The sequence below is a fragment of the Felis catus genome, chromosome D4 (assembly GCF_018350175.1).
Source record: "Felis catus isolate Fca126 chromosome D4, F.catus_Fca126_mat1.0, whole genome shotgun sequence".
Lineage (NCBI taxonomy): Eukaryota > Metazoa > Chordata > Mammalia > Carnivora > Felidae > Felis > Felis catus.
In genome coordinates this window covers 21216867-21241360 of record NC_058380.1, presented here as the reverse complement: position 1 = coordinate 21241360, position 24494 = coordinate 21216867, and the positions used below count along the sequence as shown (strand labels likewise).

The following is a 24494-nucleotide window of genomic DNA, read 5'->3' as shown; positions in this document are numbered from 1 at the left end:
AGACAAATACTCTAAGTCGCATCTTTTGTTTCTGGGTTATACAGCCCCAGCAGAAGATCATCCAGATTGAGGATGCAAATGGCCCATGATAATGGAGGGGGCCACCGATGGTCTAGCTGCTTACGTGGGCACAGCCTCTCTGCCCAGAATGCCAATGCCACCGTCTGACCGTGGGGCATCAATTTCCCCTGCTCGTGGCTGTGACGTCCCGGGATTGCGTGGCTACGTGAGACGGTTTAAAGCTGAGTTTCTTGAGATCTCATGGCGTACAGGGCTGCAAGTTAGTGTCGGCACACACCCTCCAGAACAAGGCTGGACCTTTAGCAGCTTGTTGGACACGAAACTGCCTTGCTAATAAGAAGGGGCCCAAGAGTGAGGTGTTTCTTTGTAAAAACTTGAAAGATCTTGGACTTTGTCACGGCACGCTTTATCTGCCCATCTCGGGACAAAGTCTTGATGGCTTCTTCAGTCTTTCTATTTCTTGCTATTTCTACGTGAGTCAGTCTTCCAGTCCCACACCACTGTTCTTTCCCTGGAACCAAGTTTTCTCTGGTTCCGGGTGTTTCCTATCTCAGTAGTTCTTCAGACTGCCAGATTATACTCGGAGCAAAAACCAACGTAAACCAAGGTATAATTACAACATCAAGATTTTCGTGTAGATCAATCCAGGCCTGAGATTTCTATCGAAGCCATAAAAATCTAATCTGATAAAACCTGGGCAAAGAGAGGAAGCTGATGTTCATTAAGTTTCAAAGGCTGAGTCTATATGTATGCATCCACCTCAACTTTTAATCCAGTAGAGAACAAGCCAGTATTTTGGATCTCCCTAAAGAGACAAGTGACGGGCAGCACACTTCACCACCCGACACCAAAGGGGAAATTCTACCTCCTTGAGGCAGTACTTTCTCCTTCTAGAGGCATAAACATGGTATTGTCATAGTCCTTGGACTCGAGGGATTTTTTAAAAACTCCGGACCTCTATACTTTTAAAGAAATCTTAGTAAGGCTGCACAGAAATGGGAGCTAAGAATCCTTTAAAATGTTATCATCTGATGCGGTAGCACTCACAGTACCCGCACTCCGAAGCAATGCTTCCAACCGCGTGGGGGAACACTGCTGAAATCTGGCACCTGAAGAGTCCGTCTGGGTCACAGCTGATCACTGAGCCCCCTCCAGTCCACGGTGGGGCCTCCAACCCCAGCCTTCCTTCTACCCAGCGGATCCCTAAAATGCCAGGTTTTTGAGCCTCAGGAATTTAGAATTCTCTAAGCCCCTCCTCATGTCCAATGTTCACATGCCCCACTAGCGGCAGCCCGTAGGGCCTCATGCTTTCAACGACTCCCGTGTGTTACACTAGAAATGTTTCCCAAACCCAAGTGGCTAGACATGGTATGTGGGGGCTAAATCGAACAGTCCAATATGGTAGCCGTTAGCCACGTGCAGCTACTGGATCCTTCAAATGCAGTTAGTGTGACTAACAAACTTACTACCCCCCCCCCCAATTGACTTCAATGGAGTAAAATTTAGCCACAAACGGCTAGTGGAACCACACCGAACAGCGCAGCTCTAAAGCATTCGAGTAACACTGACAACGTTTCGAGAGACCGTATTTGTACAAACCAAGGAGACACTCAATAATTGTTTGGTAGCAACACGTCCTCGCTAACGTCCATCTGCTCTCCCCTCCCGTTCTTGTCAAGTGAAAATAAAAACAGAACTAAGACGGCGGTAACAATAAAGCCCACGCGACCCCAGTCTCCCTTGAATCAAACTAGTAATTTTTAGCATATAGGAGTGGCAAAGTCACAGACAAAAAACAAACCAAAGTCAGCAAAACAAAGAATTAGAAATAAGCGTCCTAGAAGTTATTTTATGTTTAATGCTTAAAAGTCTGAATGCACAAACAATCTACCGTTATAGAAGTACTGGTGGTCAATACGATGCATTAGAACTATGTACAATGCACAGTTTAGTATCAAAATCTTTCTACACTGTAGAGTTTTACGAAACTGTTAATGACATCAAACACTAAGCACTTAAGACACCATTTTTTTTTTCTGCTACCACATTAGGAACGTCAATGGACAGTCCATTTCAACTTGCAGCATCCATCCATTTCTAGTATGAAATTAAGTAATTTTCTACTTGTACAATAAAGTTTATCTACACAGTTCTCTTGATTTTGATCCATAGCAGCAAAGGCACTGTACATCAGCAGATCCACAGACTTAAAAGATTTTTAAAGCATTCAAACAAAAAATAATAATAAAAAAAAAAAAAGGAGTCACATATCATAGTTGAACAGCAACAACAACAACATAAAAGATAACACAATGTTTCTGGCACAATGGCACAGCCCGCGTCCATTTCGGGGACATCCAACTAAGACAGGGAAAGAACCGGAGGTAAAGAAAGCAAGTCCTCCTCCCAGGTGAGAGTCCATTCTTTCTGGTTTTCAGAGGGAGGTCCTTGCAAATCTCCTCTGCTGTCCTCGTTTTGTAAAAGACTTGCCTTGCACAGCAGGAGGAATCCTCCCCTGAGTCTGTGCAGTTCCCGAAGAACATGCCAAAAAATAGCCCATAATTTCTCGTTAATGACAAAATCGCCCAAAGGTATACATCTCCCTTTGCAAAGAAACGTGGCAAAAATATCCGGAAGGGATTAAGTTCTCTCTTTAGGCCAGATTTAATTTGTTCATCTGTCTATAATACAATAAAAAAAGGAATTAAAAACTTATTACAAAGACACTTGTCAACGAGTCAAAAAAGAAAAAGGAGAAGTCCAATTACTTTTATCAAATAGAATCTAAAGCTATAGATATATTTGTTAAAGTTGTCCAAATAGACTCAAATGAATACGACGTGGCCTGTCAGGTTCTAATCGTTCAAATTTCCAAACATTTAAAGTAGAAAACAAAAACAAAAACAAAAATCTAACAACACAGCAACATATTGCTTCCATATGTAATTATACATTTCACGTCTCTATACAGTCCTTAGTCTACATTTAGTGACATTTTTAATCAATTATTTTAAACCTTCCTTTCCCCTCCTTTGCCAAAAAAAGGAGGGGAGGGGTATCAAATACAACGCATCTTCATTATCAATGCAGGAGCAGACAGCTTTATTCAGTCAAAGTTAGAAAGCCTTCTTTAAACAAAATAAATATATTACAGATATAATACATAATTCAAGATTCCGTCACGGTTAAGTATGGTTCTTCCATGTTCTTCCGAGTAGAGAGCTGAAGATTTGGTATCACAGGTTCTTAACGGGTATTCACAATTCAACAGCGAGGAGGAAGTGGGGGTAAGAGGTGGGATCAAACCCCACAGCTGCAGCCAGCGTGTGGAATCCTTGGTTTTAGATGCAGGGGAAGAGGAGGACAGAACAAAGTGCTACAGGGAAAAGGGGTCCAGTTCGCATGAAGATTTGTCCTTAATAAATAACTTCATAAACCGTGGCCTTCTTGTCCCCAGAGCCAGTGACAATGTATTTGTCATCCACAGAGATGTCACAGCTAAGCACCGATGAGGATTCTTTGGACTAGGAAGGAAACAGACACAACGGTTAGGTACTGAAGGACAAACCCACGAGGCAGGACTAGAAAACACACGGCAGGAGAGTGTGACACGTCCCGCTGTCCTGACGGGAGCGCCAAGGCAGGAAAGACGGGCCGGGCACCTCCTTAAATGGCGGGGCCAGGGGCACTTCTCGGGACGCCACCCCGTGCTAGGCTACGGGCTCCTGCACTGGGGCCATGGGGCAGCAGGCAGGCCGGGTGTACGCGCGGCGGAGCCGAAGAAGCCACGCCCGGTTCCCGATCCTGTGCTCCACACGGTCAAGGGTGGAAAACCCTCAACCTCAGTCAGTCGGCTTGGACTCAGGTCGAGCTGTGGAACACCGGACAAGTCACTCGACCCGTCTGAGCCTCCTTCCCTGACAAGCAGGTAAAGACATCTTGCCTGCCCGCCACCTCAGAGGGTTGCCTCAGAGTTCAAGTGGAAAATGGCATCAAAAGCACCACATCTTTTGACATCGGGAACGTAAAAATATTTGTAATAAAAGTCTCATTGTCTCCTGTGTGAAAAAAGAATGCCAACTGTACATACTTAAGAGTTCTGGATACTGTCTTCAACTACACTACCTTCAAGGAGTTCAATGTCAACCTTGAACTGAACTGTGCTAAACAAAACCCCACAAGATTTTATTTTTTTTAAGTTTATTTGAGAGAGAGAGAGCGAGCGAGCATGTGGGGGAGGTGAGAAGGGGCAGATAAAGAAGGGATGGAGAGGGAGAATCCCAAGCAGGCTCTGTGCTGTCAGTGTGGAGCCCAACAAGGGGCTCAATCTCACGAACTGTGAGATCATGACCTGAGCTGAAATCAAGAGTCAGATGCCGAACCGACTGAGCCACCCAGGCGCCCCTAAACTTCACAGGATTTTAACTGGAACTCTGAACACACACACACACACACACACACACACACACACACACACACACAAAATCTGACATGCAGATGCTAAACCCATTATCAGTGTTTCTCAAACTTTTTGGACTGTAATCTGTAATAAATCCGTTTTACTTCACAACCCATTATACACATAAGATATTCACACACTTGTAAAAGATCCAGGCACCTGGGCGGCTCAGTCGGTTAAGTGTCCGACTTCGGCTCAGGTCATGATCTTGCGGTTCATGAGTTCAAGCCCCGCGTCGGGTCTGTGCTGACAGCTCAGAGCCTGGCGCCTGTTTCAGATTCTGTGTCTCCCTCTCTCTCTCTGACCCTCCCCCGTTCATGCTGTCTCTCTCTGTCTCAAAAATAAATAAACGTTAAAAAAAAAAAAAAAAAGATCCACTCTAAGATTTTATAGATACACACATACACATATACACACACATACATATACACGTACATGTACATATATTTAAGTCCTGGTTGGGACCACCAGAAAGGGTTTAACCCATAATACAAAAAAAACATTGTATTAAATTATAAACTTCATGGCAGCAAGAACTAGCTGTTTTTGTCCTGTTGATTATCTTGCACAGTATTTTCACTCAATATATATATTTTTGGATTCAACTGCATTGATCTACTCTATGATGACTTAATACTACTCGTTCGAGAAAACTGCAAATCTGTTTCTATTCCTAAAAAAAAAAAAAAAAAAAAAAAAAAAAAAATTCGAAGTACAGGTTAAAAAAAGGTGGTCTTCTTTAACTTGTCTATGAGATTCACACGTAACAGCCAGAGAGCAGCGAGACTGTGTGTGAGCACACGGGGTACCATGTCTATCATTTGGTCCTCCTATAAATAATTTCACACTCTACACCAAGGACCACTGATTCAATAAGAATACACATTTATGAAATTAGTAAGATTTACTAAACTTTTCCGGAACACTCTTCTTTGGGGAAAAAAGCCCAAAGAAATAACAATACTAATAGAAGTATTCAAGCAATACGCTCAAACTTTTTAAATGTAAGCATTTTAAAGATATAACCCCCACATGAAAATCACAGAAGACGTAAAACCTCTACTCTTCGTGTATAAACGGGACTGAGGTGTGAAGAGTTAGCGAATCAGGAACGGTGTCTCAGCTCTGGGCTCACAGAGAACTGGAGACTATCCCCGCCATCCACGGCTTCTGGCTAGGACACTAGCCTCCCTCACGCAGAGTATTCTGGTCTGTACGACAGGTGAATCACAACACCTGCCTCTTAGAACACTGAGGGGCCTTATTAACCTGACGGAACGCACAGAGCGAGCTTGGGTGAACCACTGCCATGCAGCGAGCACACAGAAGTGGTAGCTAAACAAGTTAATGTTACCTGGAATATACTGGCTCCATAAGGTGTTCTCCAGGCATTCAGAAGGTTGTCCTTTCCAGTGCTTACAAACCATTTGCCTACAGAAAGAGGGGTTTTGTTCGTGTGATGTCATCAGATACCGGAGATGTGCTTTATATAGAGCACCCAACCATTCACAGAAAACCCATCTCATTTGCAACAAAAGTTTCTTTTCACGGGAAAAATAAAGCTCACTCTCCTAGATTTAGTGAGTTATTTATACTTACAAGAAGGGTAAAGTGGATTAGTACACAGCGTTAGAGACATAGCAAGTATGTATAAGAAAGTAATGTAATTTTGAAGAGGGACACGTTAATAAACTAAAGGGGTGGAGTAAAATGCATCAGCAGGAGGGCAGAAGGAGGGATTCTGGCCGACAGGAGGGGACTACTCACCACAATGGGCAAACTTGAGCGACAGCACACAGCTCTCATGGAGATGTAGCTGGTATTTGTCTGGCTTGGTGACATGTAGCACTTCCACGTTACTGTTCTCCATCCCCACTGCGAGCCACTCTCCAGTTGGGCAGTAGCCGAGAGAAAAGATCTAGAATTAAAACAGGTGATAGTGACGGTGACTAGGGAAGAGCACCTCCTTTAACCGGGAGGTACTGTTTCTTCTGGGGATAGATACTACTCCAATTATGGAAGACGTCAAGATAATTTGAATTGTATGGGAAGAAATCACAGCCAAATCCTAAGGTAATGCAATACAACTCCACAACAGAATTTATTAGCCATTTATGTAAAATCCAATATATTAATCCTTTAATAAAATATACACCATGGTATTTTGACAGAAAACAATGAAATTTTCAGTTATCTAACCTAGAGTCAAAAATGACTTCATCACCTGGTAAATGACTTAAACCTTAAGCACGTCCTATATTTCACAAGACCATGGCGTCTAAAAGGTCACGGGCACAAGACCAGACCTGTGAGGTGAAGTCATGCTGCTGTAGCTGCCGCCCTTCGCGCAGGTCCCAGGACCTGACCGTGTTGTCCAGGCCGCCCGTCCAGAGCTTGGTGCCATCATTAGAAATGTCAATACAGCTGGCCCCATCTGTGTGGCCCTGGAATTGCCTGAAAATGTCAAAATGGAGTGAAAACCCCTGAAAAGTTAGTTTTTAGGTGAACTCAACTCAGAGTTTGAAAAGTTAGTTTTTAGGTGAACTCAACTCAGGAGTTTGTCAGTGTAGCCACTGTGGAAAACAGTATGGAGCTTCCTCGAAAAATCAGAAGTAGAAACAGCATATGATTCAGTACTTCTACTACTACTGGTATTTACCCAAGGAAACACCAATTCAAAAAGATGTATGCACCCCTATGTTGATTGCAGCATTATTTGTAATAGCCAAGATACGGAAGCAGCTCAAGTGTCCACTGATAAATGGATATGACGTGGTATAGATACACAGTGGAGTATTACTCAGCCATAAAAAAGTCCTTACCATTTGCAACAGCATGGATAGAGCTAGAGTATAATGCTAAGGGAAATAAGTCAAAGAAAGATAAACACCATATGATTTCACTCATATGTAGAATTTGAGAAACAAATGAATGAACAAAGAAAAAAAAAAAAGGATGAACAAATACCAGACTCCTAGAAAACAAACTGGTGGTTGCCAGAGGGGAGGTGGGAGAGGGGACAGATAAGCAAAGATGAGTAAGACTACACTTACATGATAAGCACTTAGTAACTGGTGAATCATTATTTTGCATATTGAAACTAATATAACACTGAATGTTAATTATACTTCAATGAAAAAATTTAGAATTCCTCAGGGATCAGTATCATTGCCAGTCTTATAGATTTCATTTGGATTTACTGTATTTTCTAATTATTCAAAGTAATAATAAAGCATATACATAGACTGAAGTTTAGTTAAGATGTTGTATTTCCTGCACTTTTTATTTCTGAATACTTAGGAAGTACTCTTCATACCAAAAAACGATTAATATAACCAATGGGAAAAAAAATCTCCAACAGAAGTAAACAAAAGAAAACACAGAGCTACATGTACATGCACTAACCAAAAATACTTTAAGACCTATTATATCACTGTGATATGAAGGAAAGAATTAAAAAAAATTTTTTTAACATTTATTTATTTTTGAGAGAGAAAGAGACAGAGCATGAGCAGGGGTAGGGGCAGAGAGATAGATAGGGAGACACAGAACCCGAAGCAGGCTCCAGGCTCTGAGCTGTCAGCATGGAGCCCAACGGGGGGCTCGAACTCACAAACCGTGAGATCGTGACCTGAGCTGAAGGTGGACGCTTAACCGACTGAGCCACCCAGGCACCCCTGAAGGAAAGAATTTAAGAAGTCAGGAACATCTTCCCTTCTACAAAAGCTATGAGGAGGGCAAGGGAGCAGCAGAGCGAATTTTGCCAGGGCACAACAATGCAACTGTACGAGGCTACGTAAGAAAAAACGGCCATGCTCTCAGATAAGGCACATGGAAAGAAACGCAGTGTGGTTCAGCTGCCCCAGGAGCTGGTGGAATGTACAAAAGACACTGGGGGAAGGAGAGATTAGAAGCAATTTCTTGTAAGAGCCTTACTCAAGATGAAACAAATGACGACTACTTTGTTTTTGGAATCATACTTAGAGCTCAGTCCTGCAAAATATCTGACGGATGGACAGTGGAGGCCTCTTCTCCTGACACACTCCCTCGAACTCACAGCTAGGCTTGGTTACAATCCTCTCACACCCTTCGGCGGATCACACCTCTTGCTTCCTGCTCTTGTGGGTGCTGACATCTGGAGACTCATTTCAGGGCTTTACCTATCAACGCCAACCCTGTACAATTTCACTTCTTAAAACAGACATCTCAGTGCATCTATCCATCCTCAAACGTGGGACTACAGATAATCTAGACCATTTCAGAGCAAGTAGCACAAAGCCTGGGCCCATGGTAGGTGTTCGATGGTTATCTGCTGAACGAATGAATGTGTGGGCTACACGTGGCACAAAGGACAGTGCCATGTGCTGTGAATCTTCTCAGTGAGTGTCTATCCACAATAATGGCTGGTTAGCGAGCACAGATGGCAAATTACAGATGTCTAACGAGCTCGTGAGGTCATGGGAACATTATGTACATTAATTATGTAAAAATGACCTCATTTTTTAAAAACCCAACTTGGTGATGCTCAGGATGACATCCAAAAAAAGCAAAGAAAGAAAACAAGCCCTCATTTTTTAAGATCAGAAGTATAGAAAATAAGATTCTACATTACTAATTTGTTTCCAGCATCTTAAAAGAGGCCTGTTCCTAACACTTTTTAGTACGATAATTGTTATTTCATCTTTTTAGACGCACACAGCTCTTTGGCCCAGAGTGGTAAAATCGGCTCCCCTCGTGCCCTGGTGAGGGATCTTGCCGACTCACCTCACCAGCGTCTGGTTGTGCAGGTCCCAGACCGCGATGTTGCCGTCACTGCAGCACGAGAAGCAGACCTTGGAGTCGGGGCTGATGGCCAGGGCGTAGCACGCAGGGGCCGAGGACGTCAGCTCCGCCTTGATGCGCGGGGTCGGAGCCGCCAGGTCCCAGATGGACAGAGTGCTGGCTTCCCCTCCCACGATGAGGGTGCGACCGTCAGGGAGCAATCGGCAGGAACGGATGTAGTTATCCCTGTTCTGTAGAGACAAAAACCATCAAGAGATCACTCATGAGGAAAGGAAAACAGCATTAACATGAGAGCAGAAATCCATAAAAGTATTGTGTTCCCTCCTGGTTTTAATGAGCCATTTTTACTTATGACAATGATAAAGTGGATTAATGCTAGAAAATTACATGAAATTAGGGAAGTACTTAAACTTGATCTACAAATTTAGTGCTGAGATATTTAATCTTAATTAGCATGAAAATGCAAAGATCTAGACCCAACTCCCACCACCACCAAATCACCCAGCTGCCTCAGTCATTTGCACACAAAGACACGTGCACACAACGCGGGGCCCTCACAATCCTGGAGCAGCCACATCTGGGAACCTGGGTCCCCTGGTACACTCGACCTGGCCAGTGAAAGGTCCTCCTGCCACCGCCAGAGGGTCAGGGGTCAGAGATGTGGAGTCTCCTCCCTTCCGGCCTGCGTTAGCTGGCTGACGGGCGGCCGGGGCTGATCAAGCATCATCAACCGGGGGCAAGACCCCATCAAGGACTGTTAAGGGACAGGAAAAAAAAGGCCCCTTCCAGCTAGTTAGGCTCTGGGAATGCTGTGTGCGTCAGGCATGTGAGGCGGACCCAACACTGCTGCGGCGAGAGCGCTACCGCCGGTCTAAGGAAGAACGTCCAAGTGAGGTTTCAAACACAACACAGGGACAGGTGCCCAGGAGACAGCTAAGGGGGTACTCTAGTCTCGTCTCACAATGTGACAGACTGAGAGAGCCAGGAGCATGCTCACAGAAACCCTCCTGGGCTTCGACTTTTCCTCACCTCCCTTACCAGACAGGAAAGCAGGTGGCGGGTCGGTGCCCGTGCACTGGGCCGGGTGAATGGAAGCTGCCCTGGGGCACGTGCCACCAAGACCTGCTGACTCTGCCCCAGGGAACTGAAAGATGCCTCCTCAGCAGCACTCTGAACCTCCACGCGAAAGGCCACCAAGCGGTGAGGACAACTACCCACTTGAGATCAACTCCGTGTGCTGCTTGTACACCCAAGTCTCTCACTGTCCCATCCTATTTCTGCATCAAGTTCGCTCACCAGACAGTCGAGCTGAGACACGGGGCTCTTGTTGCCGGGGTGGCTGATGTCCCAGACCTTGACGCAGCCCTTCCCGCCCGTGTACACGTGTCTCGTGGGGTTGCTGATGGTCACCGCGCACACCACCTCCCCGTGGTTCAGGGTGTTGATCTGGCGCGCGTGGCGGGGGATGCCGGGTCCGATGAGGGCATCGGGGGGGAAAGGGACGGGCTGCATCTGACCGTCCGCGGTGACGTGGAAGGAGTATGCTCTATGGTAGTGGGGAGGAGAAAAAAATAGGAAGAGGGGAATGCAAAAAATGTTACTTAACTGATCGGCGTAACGAGATGAAAAATAAAACATTTGTGGTGCTACTTGTGATTTGCAAAGAAATCAAATTTACCTACTATAGTAGAAAGAACATCATTTTCAGAGTCACAGAGCTAGCTCTATGATCAAATTCTCAGGCCGACCCTTCACTAGCTGCTGTGTGACCTAAGTAGTTACTTAGCCTTTCTGAACCTCAGTTTTAAACTTCAAAAGGGGGAGCATGCTACCCACACTTCCTGGAGAATTAAACAGGACAGCCAACGTCTAGCATAACACCTACTCCTTCAGGGTGCTCAGCAAACCTGCACTGCTTTCTGCTATGGGTCATTCAGAAGCCTGTGAGAAGATTCTGCCTGTCTCTCAATTCGATCAAGTGGTTTACTAATGGGGATCAATAAGCCCAAGTTATCAAGCTTTAAGGAGTTAAGAGCATCTAGGCCTACGTTGTGAAATGACCGATGTGCCCTACACACAAACCACAGACTTGACCATCACTAATTCAAGTAATTCCCAAGGGAGCTGGAACCTGAAAAGGCACCCTGTGTGACCACCACAGAGGCCGACCTTGTGAGCACCTATCGGCAGCTCCCTTTCTAGTTCATTTCCAGGAAAAGCTCTATATGGGAAAGCATTTGGTTCCAAAATGCAACTTAAGTTAGAACATCTCCCTCAACACACCCCTGTTTTTAGGGTGCAGAGGTTAGGAAGGGTGCCTCAGTGAGGCTACTGTGAAGCAGGGGCTGGGGGGAGAGGGCTGGACCCATCCTCTACCACAGGCGATAGCTCATTTTGGAAATTATGTCATTCTACTTTGGCGTGAGGCTTTGGAATGCGCTCTGTTTATAGAAAGAAGTTAACAAAAGATGTACCCAGGGAAAGCGTCTGTGGGTACACAAAGGATTGGAACTTGGATCGATCAGGGAAGTTTTAGAATCAAGCCAGTTTATGGTTCCTCAATGCAAAAATCTACAGGCTAGTCACCTAAATTCATCAAAATGCAGCCCATTACTAAGGGGCCCTGAGTGTCCTCAGAAAGGATGATGCGAACATGTGGCCATGGAAGATGTGGTGCCAGGTAGTGGAGGGCTTTTTCTTTCTCTGTAAACAACAAAGAAAGGCACAGGACTGGGTTGTAGAAGAAAAGTAGTAGGTCAGATTGCTGAGGGGGAAGGAAGCAGGAAACTAGGAAGACAAGAGACAGAAGACATTGCCTTGTCAAATCAAAAGGACTTGGGAGATACATAGGATGTGCAACCCGAGAGAGCAGTACTGAGGAGGGCTCTAAAGCTTGGAACCCAGATGACTTAGGTAGCCCACGATACATCAGTCAAGTGTCAGGGAATCATGACTGAAAGGTATGCACGCAGGGAGGAAAATGGTTTGGTTTTGTCTAACGTGAGGGCAGTCCGGAACCCTAACAACTCAGAAGGAAGTCAAGTAATGTGATTCAGGGGAGAGGTTAGGTTAGAAGGACAACGCGTTAAGTTTTTTTTTTAGTGTTTATTTTTGAGAGAGAGAGACAGAGCGCAAGCAGGGCAGGAGCAGAGACGGAGGGAGACACAATCTGAAGCAGGCTCCAGGCTCTGAACTGTCAGCCCAGAGCTCTAAGTAGGGCTTGAACCCACGAACTGTGAGCCCATGACCTGAGATGAAGTCAGACGCTTAGCCAACTGAGCCACCCGGGCGCCCCTGTGCGTGCTTATCGACTAAAAGTGACAGTTGAAGCTAAGGGAACAGAAACAATAATCTTGCGGCAGATTACGCAGTCAACAGACTACATGCGGGATCTAAGGGAATGCTTCCGTCTACAGAACCTTGACCAGCAAGAGCAGTCAGAGACGTGGATAACTGAGAGAAATGATCAAGGTCGGGGAGGAGAGGATGGTCAATCAAAGAGATTCAACCATTCAACATGGACTTTTTAAGTTTCTTTATTTTGAGAGAGACAAAATTCCAAGCAGGCTCTGTACCGTCAGCACGGAGCCTGACATGGGGCTCAAACTCAGGAACCACGAGATCATGACCTAAGCTGAGACCAAGAGTTGGATGCTTAACCAACCGAGACACCCAGGGGCCCCTCAACGCGTACTTCTTGTGTACCCCAGCACACCAAGCACCATGCTGGCCGGACTGGGGTTACAACAGAAAGAAAAAAGCCATATCCCCGGTTCTCCTGAGGTTACAGGCTGTGGAGAGTGGGTGGCAGGTAGGCAGAGGGGCAGGTTCGTTAATGAGATATTCACATAAAGAAGTATTAAAATGTTAGATGGTCAATGCTATGAACAGTGGAAGTGCATGGTACCGTGACAATCTGACAGAGTGAGGAAATGGTGTAAAGAAGACGGTGTGAGGAGGTGTGTGACAAACGTGAAGGCCAGAGTGAGACCGAATGCTTATTATCTACTCGGAAACTATTAATTAAGTGTCTAGTATGAACCAGGTGCTATCAGGTGCTGGGGAATCAGAGGTGAATAAAGTAGACCAAGTCCCTATCCTCCAGGCCCGCATCTAGAATGGAAAGCAGACATCATATATAAGGAGATAAATCAGTAACCTCAGAGTCCATCAGATGCCGACACACACACACACACACACACACACACACACACACACACACACACGAGCTGCACAGGTCTGGGGCAGCGTGCGAGCACAGACATGAAGGAAGGACACAGGCCCTGCACACACTGAGGGGGGGACGTGCCAGGAAGAGGAACAAGACACAGTCCCTGAAGCAGAACCAAGTGGGAATGCTCGCATGTACTCAGTGGAGAGGGGCAGGCTGGAGACGGGAGGGCAGCGTTAAAAAGGGCCTGGCAGGCTGTGAAGAGGAGTGTGGGTGTTATTCTGGGCAGAAGGGGAAGTCACAGGAGACTCAGGGGCAGGAGTGACAGGATTCAGTTAATGTTTTCAAGTGCCGTTCTGGCTGCTGGGTGAGGAGCGGATTGCAGGGGGCACAATAGAAAAAGGGAAACCAGACAGGAGTTCTGTGCAGTGATCTAAGGGACAAGCCAGTGGCTAGGGTTTGGGAGACAGTGAGACAGCTGGGAACAGATCTGCAACGCAAAAGATCCCTCTGGCCAGGTGGAGGTAGAGAAGGGTGTGCTGGATGGGACACTGGGACTCCGGAGATGACACAGGGAGGGGCAGGGACGACATCTTCCTTGTGACCCTATAAGTAGGTAACTGAACTCAAAGGGAGAAGCTAGACGGGACATGGTCCAAGCCACGAGACGAGGTTACTGGGGGTTGACCTTGTGAACACCAGAGTCGCCTGGGATGATGGCAGGTTCCGAGTGGAGGAAGACCCTAAGCCAAGGGTCCAGTCTTTAATAAACTGGGAAAATCCTCCAACAAGGTGGAAGGGGGGGAGGGTACAATCCAATGGCACAAGCCTGAAAGGGTTAGAGTTTTCCCAAAAAGGTAAAGGAGTTTGCAAGGGGTGCGGGGTGATGACAGCCTTTATTACCCCACCACTGGCCCTGAGGATTTTGGGATATGAAACAAATGAAGGGGCATCCCCTCAGAGAGGCTCCCCTTGGGAGAGAGCTAGGTGTCAATCAGGCAAGGAGGGAAAGGCAGCAATACTTGGAGAGAAAGGCTGAGATTCTGAGGGATGACGAAGGAGGAAAAGGCTAATTGATTTAGCAATTAAAGAGGTCATGAAGACTAAATCTTAAAAGAAGGCAGGGGAAGGTTATTCCAAGTTTAGATGGTGTTATACATTCTTAATGATAATTTACTTGAAAAGCCATCCCTTCTCTCCTCTCTAGTATCACTAAATGGTTTTTAAAGAGCTTTGAGAATTAAAATAGTTAAGAAACTAGGCACACAACTTCTTTTGAGGTTTTTGATAGGACATTCTTCAACTCAACCGCGACCACTCTGTGAGCACCTACTATGTTCCTGGAGATCCTTTAATAAGAATTTCAAGAACCTACTTGTGTTAAGGATATAATGTGGTCCTCTGTTTGCTGTTAGCACACGTAAGATACTCAAGACTGGAAATGATAAAACTCTAGTACACACTTATCAGATTTCAGCAAACTCTTTGATGTGTAGCTAGCAAAGTGTACTGAAATATGTACTGAAAGCCAATCTTTCTAAAACTCAGAGAAACCCAGGCTTGAAGCACTATTCTTTCTCTGTCTCATTAATTTCATCAGTAAGGACCTTTTAGCCACATGCTTGGATACAGACATCATGCTAAGAATACAAAATCAGGGAAGGCACTGGTCTTGCCCACTAGGGGCTTCTAATCTAGGAAGTATGATGAGAAAAGCATAGAAGTGACCACAATACCAGGCGGAAGATAAGAAATACGAGGTTTTGTGGTGGTTCAAAAAGAAAAGACAAAGCTGACATTTCAACAGTGACACGGTAGTAGAGATGGGTTTTGTGGAATGGAAGGATCTCACCAAAGAGGGAGGAAGACAGAAAAACAATTCCAGGGGGTGGAAATAGCAGAGAGCAAGGGCTCTAAAAGGATAAGGTACAATGATGGAAATTCCTGGACTGGTTTTAATCCAAGGATTCATTTATTTAATAATGATTACATAGCGGAGTGGTTGAGGGAGCTGGCCCGAGTACAGTCTGATCAAATGTGTACATACATGTATATATATTGATATGTATCTATATGTATAGAAACTCAATGTATCGACACCTAACGCTATAAAGGGGAGGGCCTAGAATGCCAGCCTGACAACTCGACAAACAGAATTCACTAAATTCTTTTTTTTTTTTGAAGTTCATTTTTTATTTTGAGAGAGGAAAAGAGAAAATCCCAAGCAGGCTCCATGCTCTGCACTGGGCCCAACACAGGGCTTGCTCTCAACCACCGTGAGATCATGACCTGAGCCAAAATCAAGAGTTGGACACTTACCCGATGGAGTCACCCAGGCGCCCCTCACCACAGGGTTTTTGGAGTGAGAACAGGTAGGACATCACTGGGGCAACTGACAGAATAAATTTGATAGCAAGGAACACATGGGTAGGAGAAGTAAGAGACAATTATTCCAATAATCTAGATCCAAGGCAGTGGGGGACCTGAACTAGGCTAGGCTAGGCTAAGGAAGCCACACTAAAAGTAACAGCGGATATAAAATTCTGTAGGACATAATGAATGAGATGTGAGGAAGGAGCCAATAACTGAGTTTCTGAGCTTAGGAACAAGAACCAGAATGCCAGTAGTCCTGATGGGCAATTCGGGAGGAAGACCCAGTGTGGGGAAGCATCGTGATAGGATGAACCTGAAGTGTGAGTAACACACTCAAGATGTCCGAGATGTCCGGCCATTAAGTAGCAACGTAGGGCCGGAGGGAGAGGGTACAGGGCACCAGAGAATACGGTGACCCGCACTCTTCCAAAACACACACACATGCATCTGCACATGTGTGCGCAGCAGGCAAAAGCACTAAGAACTAAGAATGGCTAAGGAAGACTGTAAGGAGAACAGAAGCAGCTTGGACTTTCTGACAGAACTATATACTTCGAATAATCAAGGCATCTGCAAATGGCTCTTTTTAAAACTTGTGCGCTGAAGATGCTATTTAATCCGAATCTCTACCTTTCTAGGAAAAAGCAGCATATTTAAAGAAGGTCCCTGGCCTTCCCACCCCCACCTCCCTGACCCTCTCTAAAAGGCCCAGTTCTGTAACGGCCCACTTATCTTTCTCATACTTTGCAACACTTCAAGTTTCCAAGGTCTCACAAGACAGGACTAGGCCTTGAATTCACAACAAAAGGTCTGGCCACTGAACTTTATGAAGTATGACAGAAAATCAGGTTCTAAGTAGCATATGAACCCACTAGTACGTTAGCTGACCAACAAATACTTGTTGGTGGCTTACTGTGTGTCAAGCATTGTTCCTATCTTGAAAAAGCCTGCTTTTATAAAAACAAACAAATACAACAACAGGGAAAGATTTCTGAGTTGTGAGCAGCCTAAAACCCATAAACCTGAGGTCTTCTGTCACGGCTACATTACATGCCATACCTCATGATATAATTAGTACTATGGTTTTGACTGAATAGTTGTATATATTTACAGATGTCTCCTTCAAGTAGCAGGTGAGGGAAAAAGTCCGTTTTGGGCTTATGTTGAAATTAAACTATGTTGTCGTTCTAATTACATATTGAGTGGAACTCCTGCGAATTCGCCAGAATAGACAAGAGGACCCAACGTGAATTATTCGAGAAAAGCTACTTTATTCATTAGTTTGGAACATGCATTTAATTATAACTTTTGATAGCATCTAGCAACTCATTCTGTAAAAATAATTAGGATAGAAATACACGACTGTTTTAAGTCTGTCTGGAGAAAGGCCATTTACTTTGTGTGTGTGGTAGGGGAAAAGCCTTTAGGTGATTTATTATGTTTTGTGCTCTAGCACAAAAATATGAGCTGCTTCTGTTGAAAAATAAGCACAAAACAAAGTTTCACAATTCTGTACCTTAAGATCTGAAGAGCCACCTAATTGTTACAATCATTTCTTCGGTAAAAAATCTGTAATAAAAATATATTATCTCTATATGCATAAATGAACGTGAATTACATGTCTTGACGCCCTCTTGTATAAAGAGGCACCAACTGACAGGGATGTGGAGTCTAATTTACTCAATCTAATCATCTTGGGCCACTTCTGCCCGCTACAATATGTTCTATTGCAGAAGCCGCTGCGAAACTGATAATACCCTGGGGCAAAGCTAACCAGGAAATGATGCTGCAACGGACTGAACAGCGGCCCTATACCAAACACGGTGCTAAACATACAACATCTTATCTTATTCCATCCTTACGCCCTGCCTGTCAGGGAGGTGCCACCCCTGGTTTACAGATGAGCTCACAAAGTTAACCAACTATCCCCAAGGTTGCCCACTGGCAGAGTAAGAATTCAAATTTTCATCTGTCACACTCTACAACTCGCTCTGCTGACCACACCTTGCTCTCTCTGGGACTCCTAATGTCATTTGCCAATTGCATTAGATGTGGCTCTATCACCCCCAGGAACAAAACTTCACAACCATCCTCAAACCCATCAATCTGCCCCAAAGGATCCCAACAATTGTACAATGCTAAGAATCAAAATGAGGGGAAGGAAAGGAGCCCAGCTTAAGGCTCCGAAGTGCCTCCTCAATCAGATTAGCTCTAACTCGACAGTGGTTCCAACGGCCCAAACCTAAACCAAGACGGTCATCTTCTTTCTATACTCCTGACACACCTCTGTCTCCCCGCCATGGCCCCTGGGCAGCAGCTGAGCCAAGAAGAACCAGCTCTTCTGTTCCCATGGTGATACTCCAGCTCCGGTGCAACAGCTAGTTAACTAAGTGGTGACTGTGTGGTACTTGAACCTGGGATCACACCTTTTCCCTACAAAAACCTCTCCCATCTCCATGGGTTCATATGGAACTCATAGGTACTGGAGTTATTTGATTAATCCTATGACCTTGTTATTTAGTCACTGCTTGAAATACACCAAATTTTCACCTTCAAATACATCAGAGTTCTTAGTCAACAAGACTTGTAAGTCAGTCAACAACTATTTGCAGAACACAGGCAGGCACACAGAATTTTATGGTAATGGGTATTTATACCTTCGATTCTCAGGGAACTCAAAGTCTAATTTGCTTTGCCTCCCTTATTAATCAGTCAAATATTTACGGAGCAACTTGGCTATGGAGCCAGCATTGTGTCTGATGCAACAGGGAAGTTTAGCACAGATCTGGACAGAAGTAAATTACGCATGGGAAACAACAAGGTGAAAACTAAGTGCCTGAGTGTACAGGAGTGAATAAAGAAGCAACGGGAGATCAGAGAAGAAAGAGACCGGCTGGCCCACTTGTGCTCTCTCTCCCCCGCACCCCCATTCATTCACTCATTTAAAAACTATATACTGTGAGCACCAACTAGGAACCAGGTACCATTTCAGGCACTGGAGCTACTTCCGTAACTGAAGAGTAAAACGTTCTGCTCTGCTCTCACGGAACTTCCATTCAAGCAGGGAGAGGCAGATGATGCCTACAGACAAGCATAAAAAAGGCAAGCAATTGAAAAGAACAGTGATGGGGAGAGTAAGGGAGCGATGGATGCTATTTTAGATAGGGCTGTCAGGGCAGAACGCTCTAATAAGTGACATTTCAGCAGACACTTGAAGTTGAGACCATAAGCCACAGAAAAAGCACTGCAGGCCTTCCAGTAAGAGCAAATGCCCCGAGGCAGGCAAGCCACGAGGAAAGCCTCTGGGAGAAGGGACTTAGCTGCTACGGAGGGTCACGTGTGGACAGGAGAGGGCTGTGAGAAAGCAGCAGCCTGGGGAAGCAGCGTGTGCACGGCGTGGAGCGTCAGAGAGGCGGCCAGCGGAAAGAGCCGTGAGAGTAAATACACACATGTGACTGATAAGGCGGGGAGGGTCCGCGGGGATGCTTCCCAAAGAGAGGACGGAGGAAGCAGGCTGCGATTTTAAGGAAGGAGCCAGTGTTATTTCACAGTAAAGTCTTTGTACCGGGAAGACGAAGCCAGAGAGCGGAGAGAACCGTGCACAGGTAGTAAGAAAAAGCTACGCTGGACTGAAATGAAGGACGTGGAATGAGATAAGGTGAGAGAGTGGAACATACAAGAGGCCGGAAAAACCGATGTGTGCGTTTTGCCTTTGTAACTCAAGGGGCCTGTGAATACGGATGCTACAAATACCTCGCTCACGGGACAAGAAGCCAAATGAGCGAGCTACCTTTTCCACAAACACAACTGAGCATAAGACCACACTTCTTTCTTTTCACAGCCTTTGAAGTTTGGCACATCTTTTCCCAACACGCTCAAATTGTGAGCATCCAGGTTTGCACATAAGATGCTTTTTTTCAAGGCAACAAAAGAATTCAGTAACAGACGTGGAGAAGACCTGACTGCTGGAGATGCTTCGGTAATTTGCATTTCCATATTAGAAGCTCCAGATTTTAAATTGAAAATACAAAACCCCACCTCATTACTGCTTTCCTTGGGTGAAGAGAAAATGGAAAATTCTTCGCAAAAGCGTGAGCCTCAAGAACTCCCCCACGCTGCCTAGCAGTGCTCAGTCTGAAGGGCAGGCAGGGGCCCGGGGCCCAGTGGGCACGAGGCACAGGGGTACTCACGGTTTTCCTCCCGGAATGCCGGTCAGGTTTGGAGGTATTGCTGGCACGCGCATGTGATGGTGTGGGTCAAACCCAACCTGCAATTTTCCCAGGCAAGACAACAAAAACAAGCACAGTTACATTAACTCATCTCAGCCTACCCGCTACCTCCCTAAATCCTGGGAGAACACAGCCTTTAAAATAGGATTTTAAAAATATATATGCAGCAACATCTACTGGGGAGAAGAGAGGATGTTTATGATTTTAGTGGTAATGTATCGGGGGGGCGGGGGGGGTGAACCATACATGAAAAAAAATTATTTGTGTAAGCTTTGAAGCTTATGATGGAAACAAAGGGTTCACCGCATTCATTATTATTTGCTCTGCTCTTGGGGGTTTAAAATTAAAAGAAAACATAAAATAACAAAGACAGTTCCTCACCTTAGGAAAGAAAATGGATCTCACGACAGAACTGCATGTAGTTTAATTTACAAGTATGACAGGTCCCCTTACAAATACCTCCACTTATATAGACCACGTTCACAAATCTGTCTGGCAATCCTATGGGCTGAGGAAGAGCCTGATTCTGTAAGGGCCACACGCGTACCACTGGGGATCTCCCGTAGGCGGCGGCGGCGGCGGCAGCAGCGGCCGCCGCGCTCATCTGCGGAGAAATGTTGTGCAGCCCAGCGTAGGCGGCGCCTGGGCTGGTCAGCTCCCCATTCATCCCAGCGTGGGGCACGATCCCAAACGGGGTTGGGTATGGACAAGGGACTGCCATCGGGGTCCTTAGGCTTGAGGCTACAGACCGAAACGGAGGGAGGGAAGAGAAAAACCAAGAACACAGATAACAGTAAGTTAGTAAAATGTTAATACACACGTTAAAGGAGCCAGGATTCAAATGAGCTTATTGTAATATTCTCAAAAGCCAAAAGGCATCAAGGTTCAGATTAAATAATTCTAACAACCTTACAATGCTGGTCATTACTGCTCTGAAGGTACTGCACTCTTTAAATTGCTTTAACTTCTTTAAAAACAAGAAGCATAAATATACAGAAAACCTTTCTTCTTACTAACCCAGGGGGTCGACTCCTGGTGGTTTTCCAGGCACAGGCCTCAATCCGGGAGTGGAGTTACTGCCTGGTGTGGGTGCATCGGTTCGTGGAGTAGGGGTATTGGATTTTGAAACAGGAGTGGTAGATTTTTCATTCTAACAAGAGATGGAATAGAATATAGTGGCAATTAGAGCACAATTTTAACCATGATGTTAAACATTTAAAAAGGCAAATCAGAAGGAAGAAAAAAATGGAAAAGGTTCTTCAGCTTGGGCCTTCACTTTCATAATTAAAAGGAGCAAGCCAACAAACAAAAAGAGTTCACCGAGTTCACAAAACCAACATTCAGGAGGACGTAAACTGAAGCCGAATTTAGGGCAGAGTAGATGATTTCTAGGAAACTGGTCTGAGCCAGACAGACGCTGACAAATCGTGATGTCCTGACTGTGACCGACCACTTGCTGGTTGCTCTGATTTAAAGCTGGTTGAGCTGGGTTCCTGGTGGACTGCTCACGTCACAAGGTTTCCTGGCTAACGGGTCCCGTTAAAACAGACCCAAGCCTGAACTGTCACAGAGATCAGCACAGAGGAGTTGCCAATACAAGAAGGCCAGAAGGCCAAGAGGAAACAACAGAAAAAACGAACTTAATATAGCCCTGTGCCAGACACATCCCCTAGGTTGCGGACACACTGAGGAATTTTCTTTCCTTCAGCTGTAAACTCAGAGGTTAGATGAAAACTGAATTTGTCTTTTTTTTTTAATGTTATGTTACAAGGAAATAACTGGTGAGGAAAAAGGAAGACATACCACACAAAAAATGCAATTAACTACACAGCCCCAGAAGAAGGGGGTACGGAGAGATTATCCTGACTTGCAAGCAGTTTCATTTTTGCATCCATGATTTGTGGTGTGAGTCAAGGTAGACTTTTGTAAATGACAGATTACTTCTTAGATAGGAAGGGAAAATTATTGCAGTCGTATATAGCTTGGTAATTCAAACAAAGCTAGCAACAAAATCACATCTAAGCCAAAAACGAAATTTACCGTAAACCATAGGTGACAAAACCATCCCTGTAACCCCAGAGTGTATTTCTTCATCTTCCCTAAGACACGTTTCACTCAATTTCCCCATATCCCTCCCCTATCCTTGCAAAAAGAGTCATAAAACACACATCTATCACTGGTAAGTCAGTAAACCCATTCTGCTCCAAAAGTACTTTTGTCGATTAAATTTGAATACCCGGTAGAAAAAAAAAAATCTATGTATGTTTATATATATATGTATATATGTGTGTGTATATATATATATATATATATATATATATATATATATATATGTTTAGAAATAAAGAGTCCTATAGAAAAATATGAAAAATAGAAAATTTTCAAAATAATCAAAGCCAACCATCTCGAAAGAGGCAACGCCGAGAAAGATGACGAAGACCAGCTTACAAGGCTAAGCTCTTTGGATTTGGAGGAAGGAGTGCTGCTGGAGGATGCGATAGACGCTGGACTGATGGGGGCATCTTTCTTGAGCAGGCGCGTCTTGTCCAGACCATTCTCCCTCGGGGAATGTGCTGGGCTCCCTCGAGGGGAAGATGGATCCTACAAAGGAACATCAAGGGCATTAATGCAGGACGGCACATTTACAAGGCTGGAGTACTTGGGTGTGGACGTCTCTAGCGGAGAGCATGGGGAAGTGCACAATGTTCTGTAATAGATAATAAAAGACTCACCAAGTTGCTCAAGAAAATACCTGGAACTGAGCTCAAAGAAAATACAAGATTTATAGTACAGTCACCCCTTGAACAACATGGGGGCAGATCTGTGCGGGTCCACTTATATGCAGATTTTTTTTTTTTTGATAAATAACAGTACAGTACTATAAACGCATTTTCTCTTCCTTATGATTTTCTTAGCATTTTTTTCCTCCGGCTTCTTTATGGTAGGAATACAGTATGTAACACATATAACACACAAAATATGTGTTAATCGACTGTTTATGTTATCAGTAAGGCTGCAGGTCAAAAGCAGGCTAAGTTTTGGGGGAACCAAAGTTCTACATGGCAGCATCATGTGTAGACTAGCTGAATCACTACGTGGTACACCTGAAACTAATAGAACACTGTGGGCTAGCTATATATTTAAATTAAAAAAAAAAAAAAAAAGGCAAGTTATATGTGGACTTTTAATATGAGGGAGGCTGGCGCCCCTAAACACCCCCTCCACCACCTGCATTGTCCCCGGGTCAGCTGTACTTATTGAAAACAAGAATCAGTACCCTACACATCTGCAAGCTGCCTGTCTGCGAGACCTGCAGGCTGACCACAGAGGTCTGGTGTGCATTCATGGTGATAGCAAAAGGCACTGATACTTCATGGAAAAGAATAGCAATACAAAAAGGATTAAGACAGAAAACTAGTAATGCATAAATTTTTCACATAAACAAAAAGCAGGTCCCTTTAGAAACTAGGCACAGACTCTGCACACGAGTCACTGGGACAGCAGGTGAGAGCAGGAGGTTGAACGTACCTCATTGGAAACGTCGACCACCAAGTTGTCGTCGCTCTTCTCAGCGTCGCTGTCCTGCATTGACAATGGACAAGCATTACCTCCTTCCCCAGTGCCCAGGCACAAAGGACAGATTTACCCTAGATGAGTCCAGACTAATTCCTCACATCTTACAAAACTGAACGGCGCCAAACGGGGCTAAACACTTAACGACGTACTATGTTCTTTAATCCTCATGGTGATGTTATAAGGGAGGTAATATGATGATTCCGCTTCACAGGTAAAAAAACAAAAAAACAAAATAACACACAACAAACTAAAGCATATGGCTTGCTTGTTACTCCAGAGCAGAAGTTAGCACGGCCGGCTAAATCCAGCCTATAGTTGTGTGTGATTTGTTCTCTCAGTGTTTTTGTGGGTAAGTAGCTACTCTTTTAAAATTGGGATTTCATTCTTACTCATTGCCAAATAGTATTCCATTGTGTATATATATATACATCTTCTTTCTCCATTCATCAGTTGATGGACATTTGGGCTCTTTCCATAATTTGGCTATTGTTGAAAGTGCTGCTATAAACATTGGGGTACATATGCCCCTATGAATCAGCACTCCCGTATCCTCTGGATAAATTCCTAGTAGTGCTATTGCTGGGTCACAGGGTAGTTTTACTTTTAAGTTTTTAAGGAACCTCCACACTGTGGATGGAACTGGAGTATTATGCTGAGTGAAATAAGTCCGTCAGAGAAAGATATCAAATGTTTTCACTCATGTGGAACTTGAGAAACTTATCAGAAGACCATGGGGGAAGGGAAGGGGAAAAAACAGTTACAAACAGAGAGGAAGGCAAACAATAGGAGACTCTTAAATACAGAGAACAAACTGAGGGTTGATTGCGGGGGAGGGGGAAAATGGGTGATGGGAATGGAGGAGGGCACTTGTTGGGATGAGCAC

At 44.7% G+C, this 24494-nt stretch overlaps 1 protein-coding gene across 14 annotated transcripts in view; it reads right to left on the bottom strand.

Annotated features, from left to right (window-relative positions):
- Positions 1-1856: 1856 nt before the first annotated feature.
- TLE4 (TLE family member 4, transcriptional corepressor) overlaps positions 1857-24494 on the bottom strand; it is a 142051-nt gene continuing 119413 nt past the window's right edge. For all 14 annotated transcript variants that reach the window (XM_023243373.2, XM_023243374.2, XM_023243381.2 and 11 more), the window contains 11 exons: positions 23564-23617; positions 22484-22636; positions 21053-21185; positions 20583-20776; positions 19997-20073; positions 10559-10808; positions 9245-9492; positions 6787-6934; positions 6248-6398; positions 5835-5911; positions 1857-3545 (listed from right to left, as the gene is read on the bottom strand). In XM_023243373.2, coding sequence (XP_023099141.1) covers positions 3438-3545; positions 5835-5911; positions 6248-6398; positions 6787-6934; positions 9245-9492; positions 10559-10808; positions 19997-20073; positions 20583-20776; positions 21053-21185; positions 22484-22636; positions 23564-23617 — 1593 coding nt within the window. In that variant the 3' untranslated portion in view covers positions 1857-3437. The remainder of the gene's footprint in view (positions 3546-5834; positions 5912-6247; positions 6399-6786; positions 6935-9244; positions 9493-10558; positions 10809-19996; positions 20074-20582; positions 20777-21052; positions 21186-22483; positions 22637-23563; positions 23618-24494) is intronic.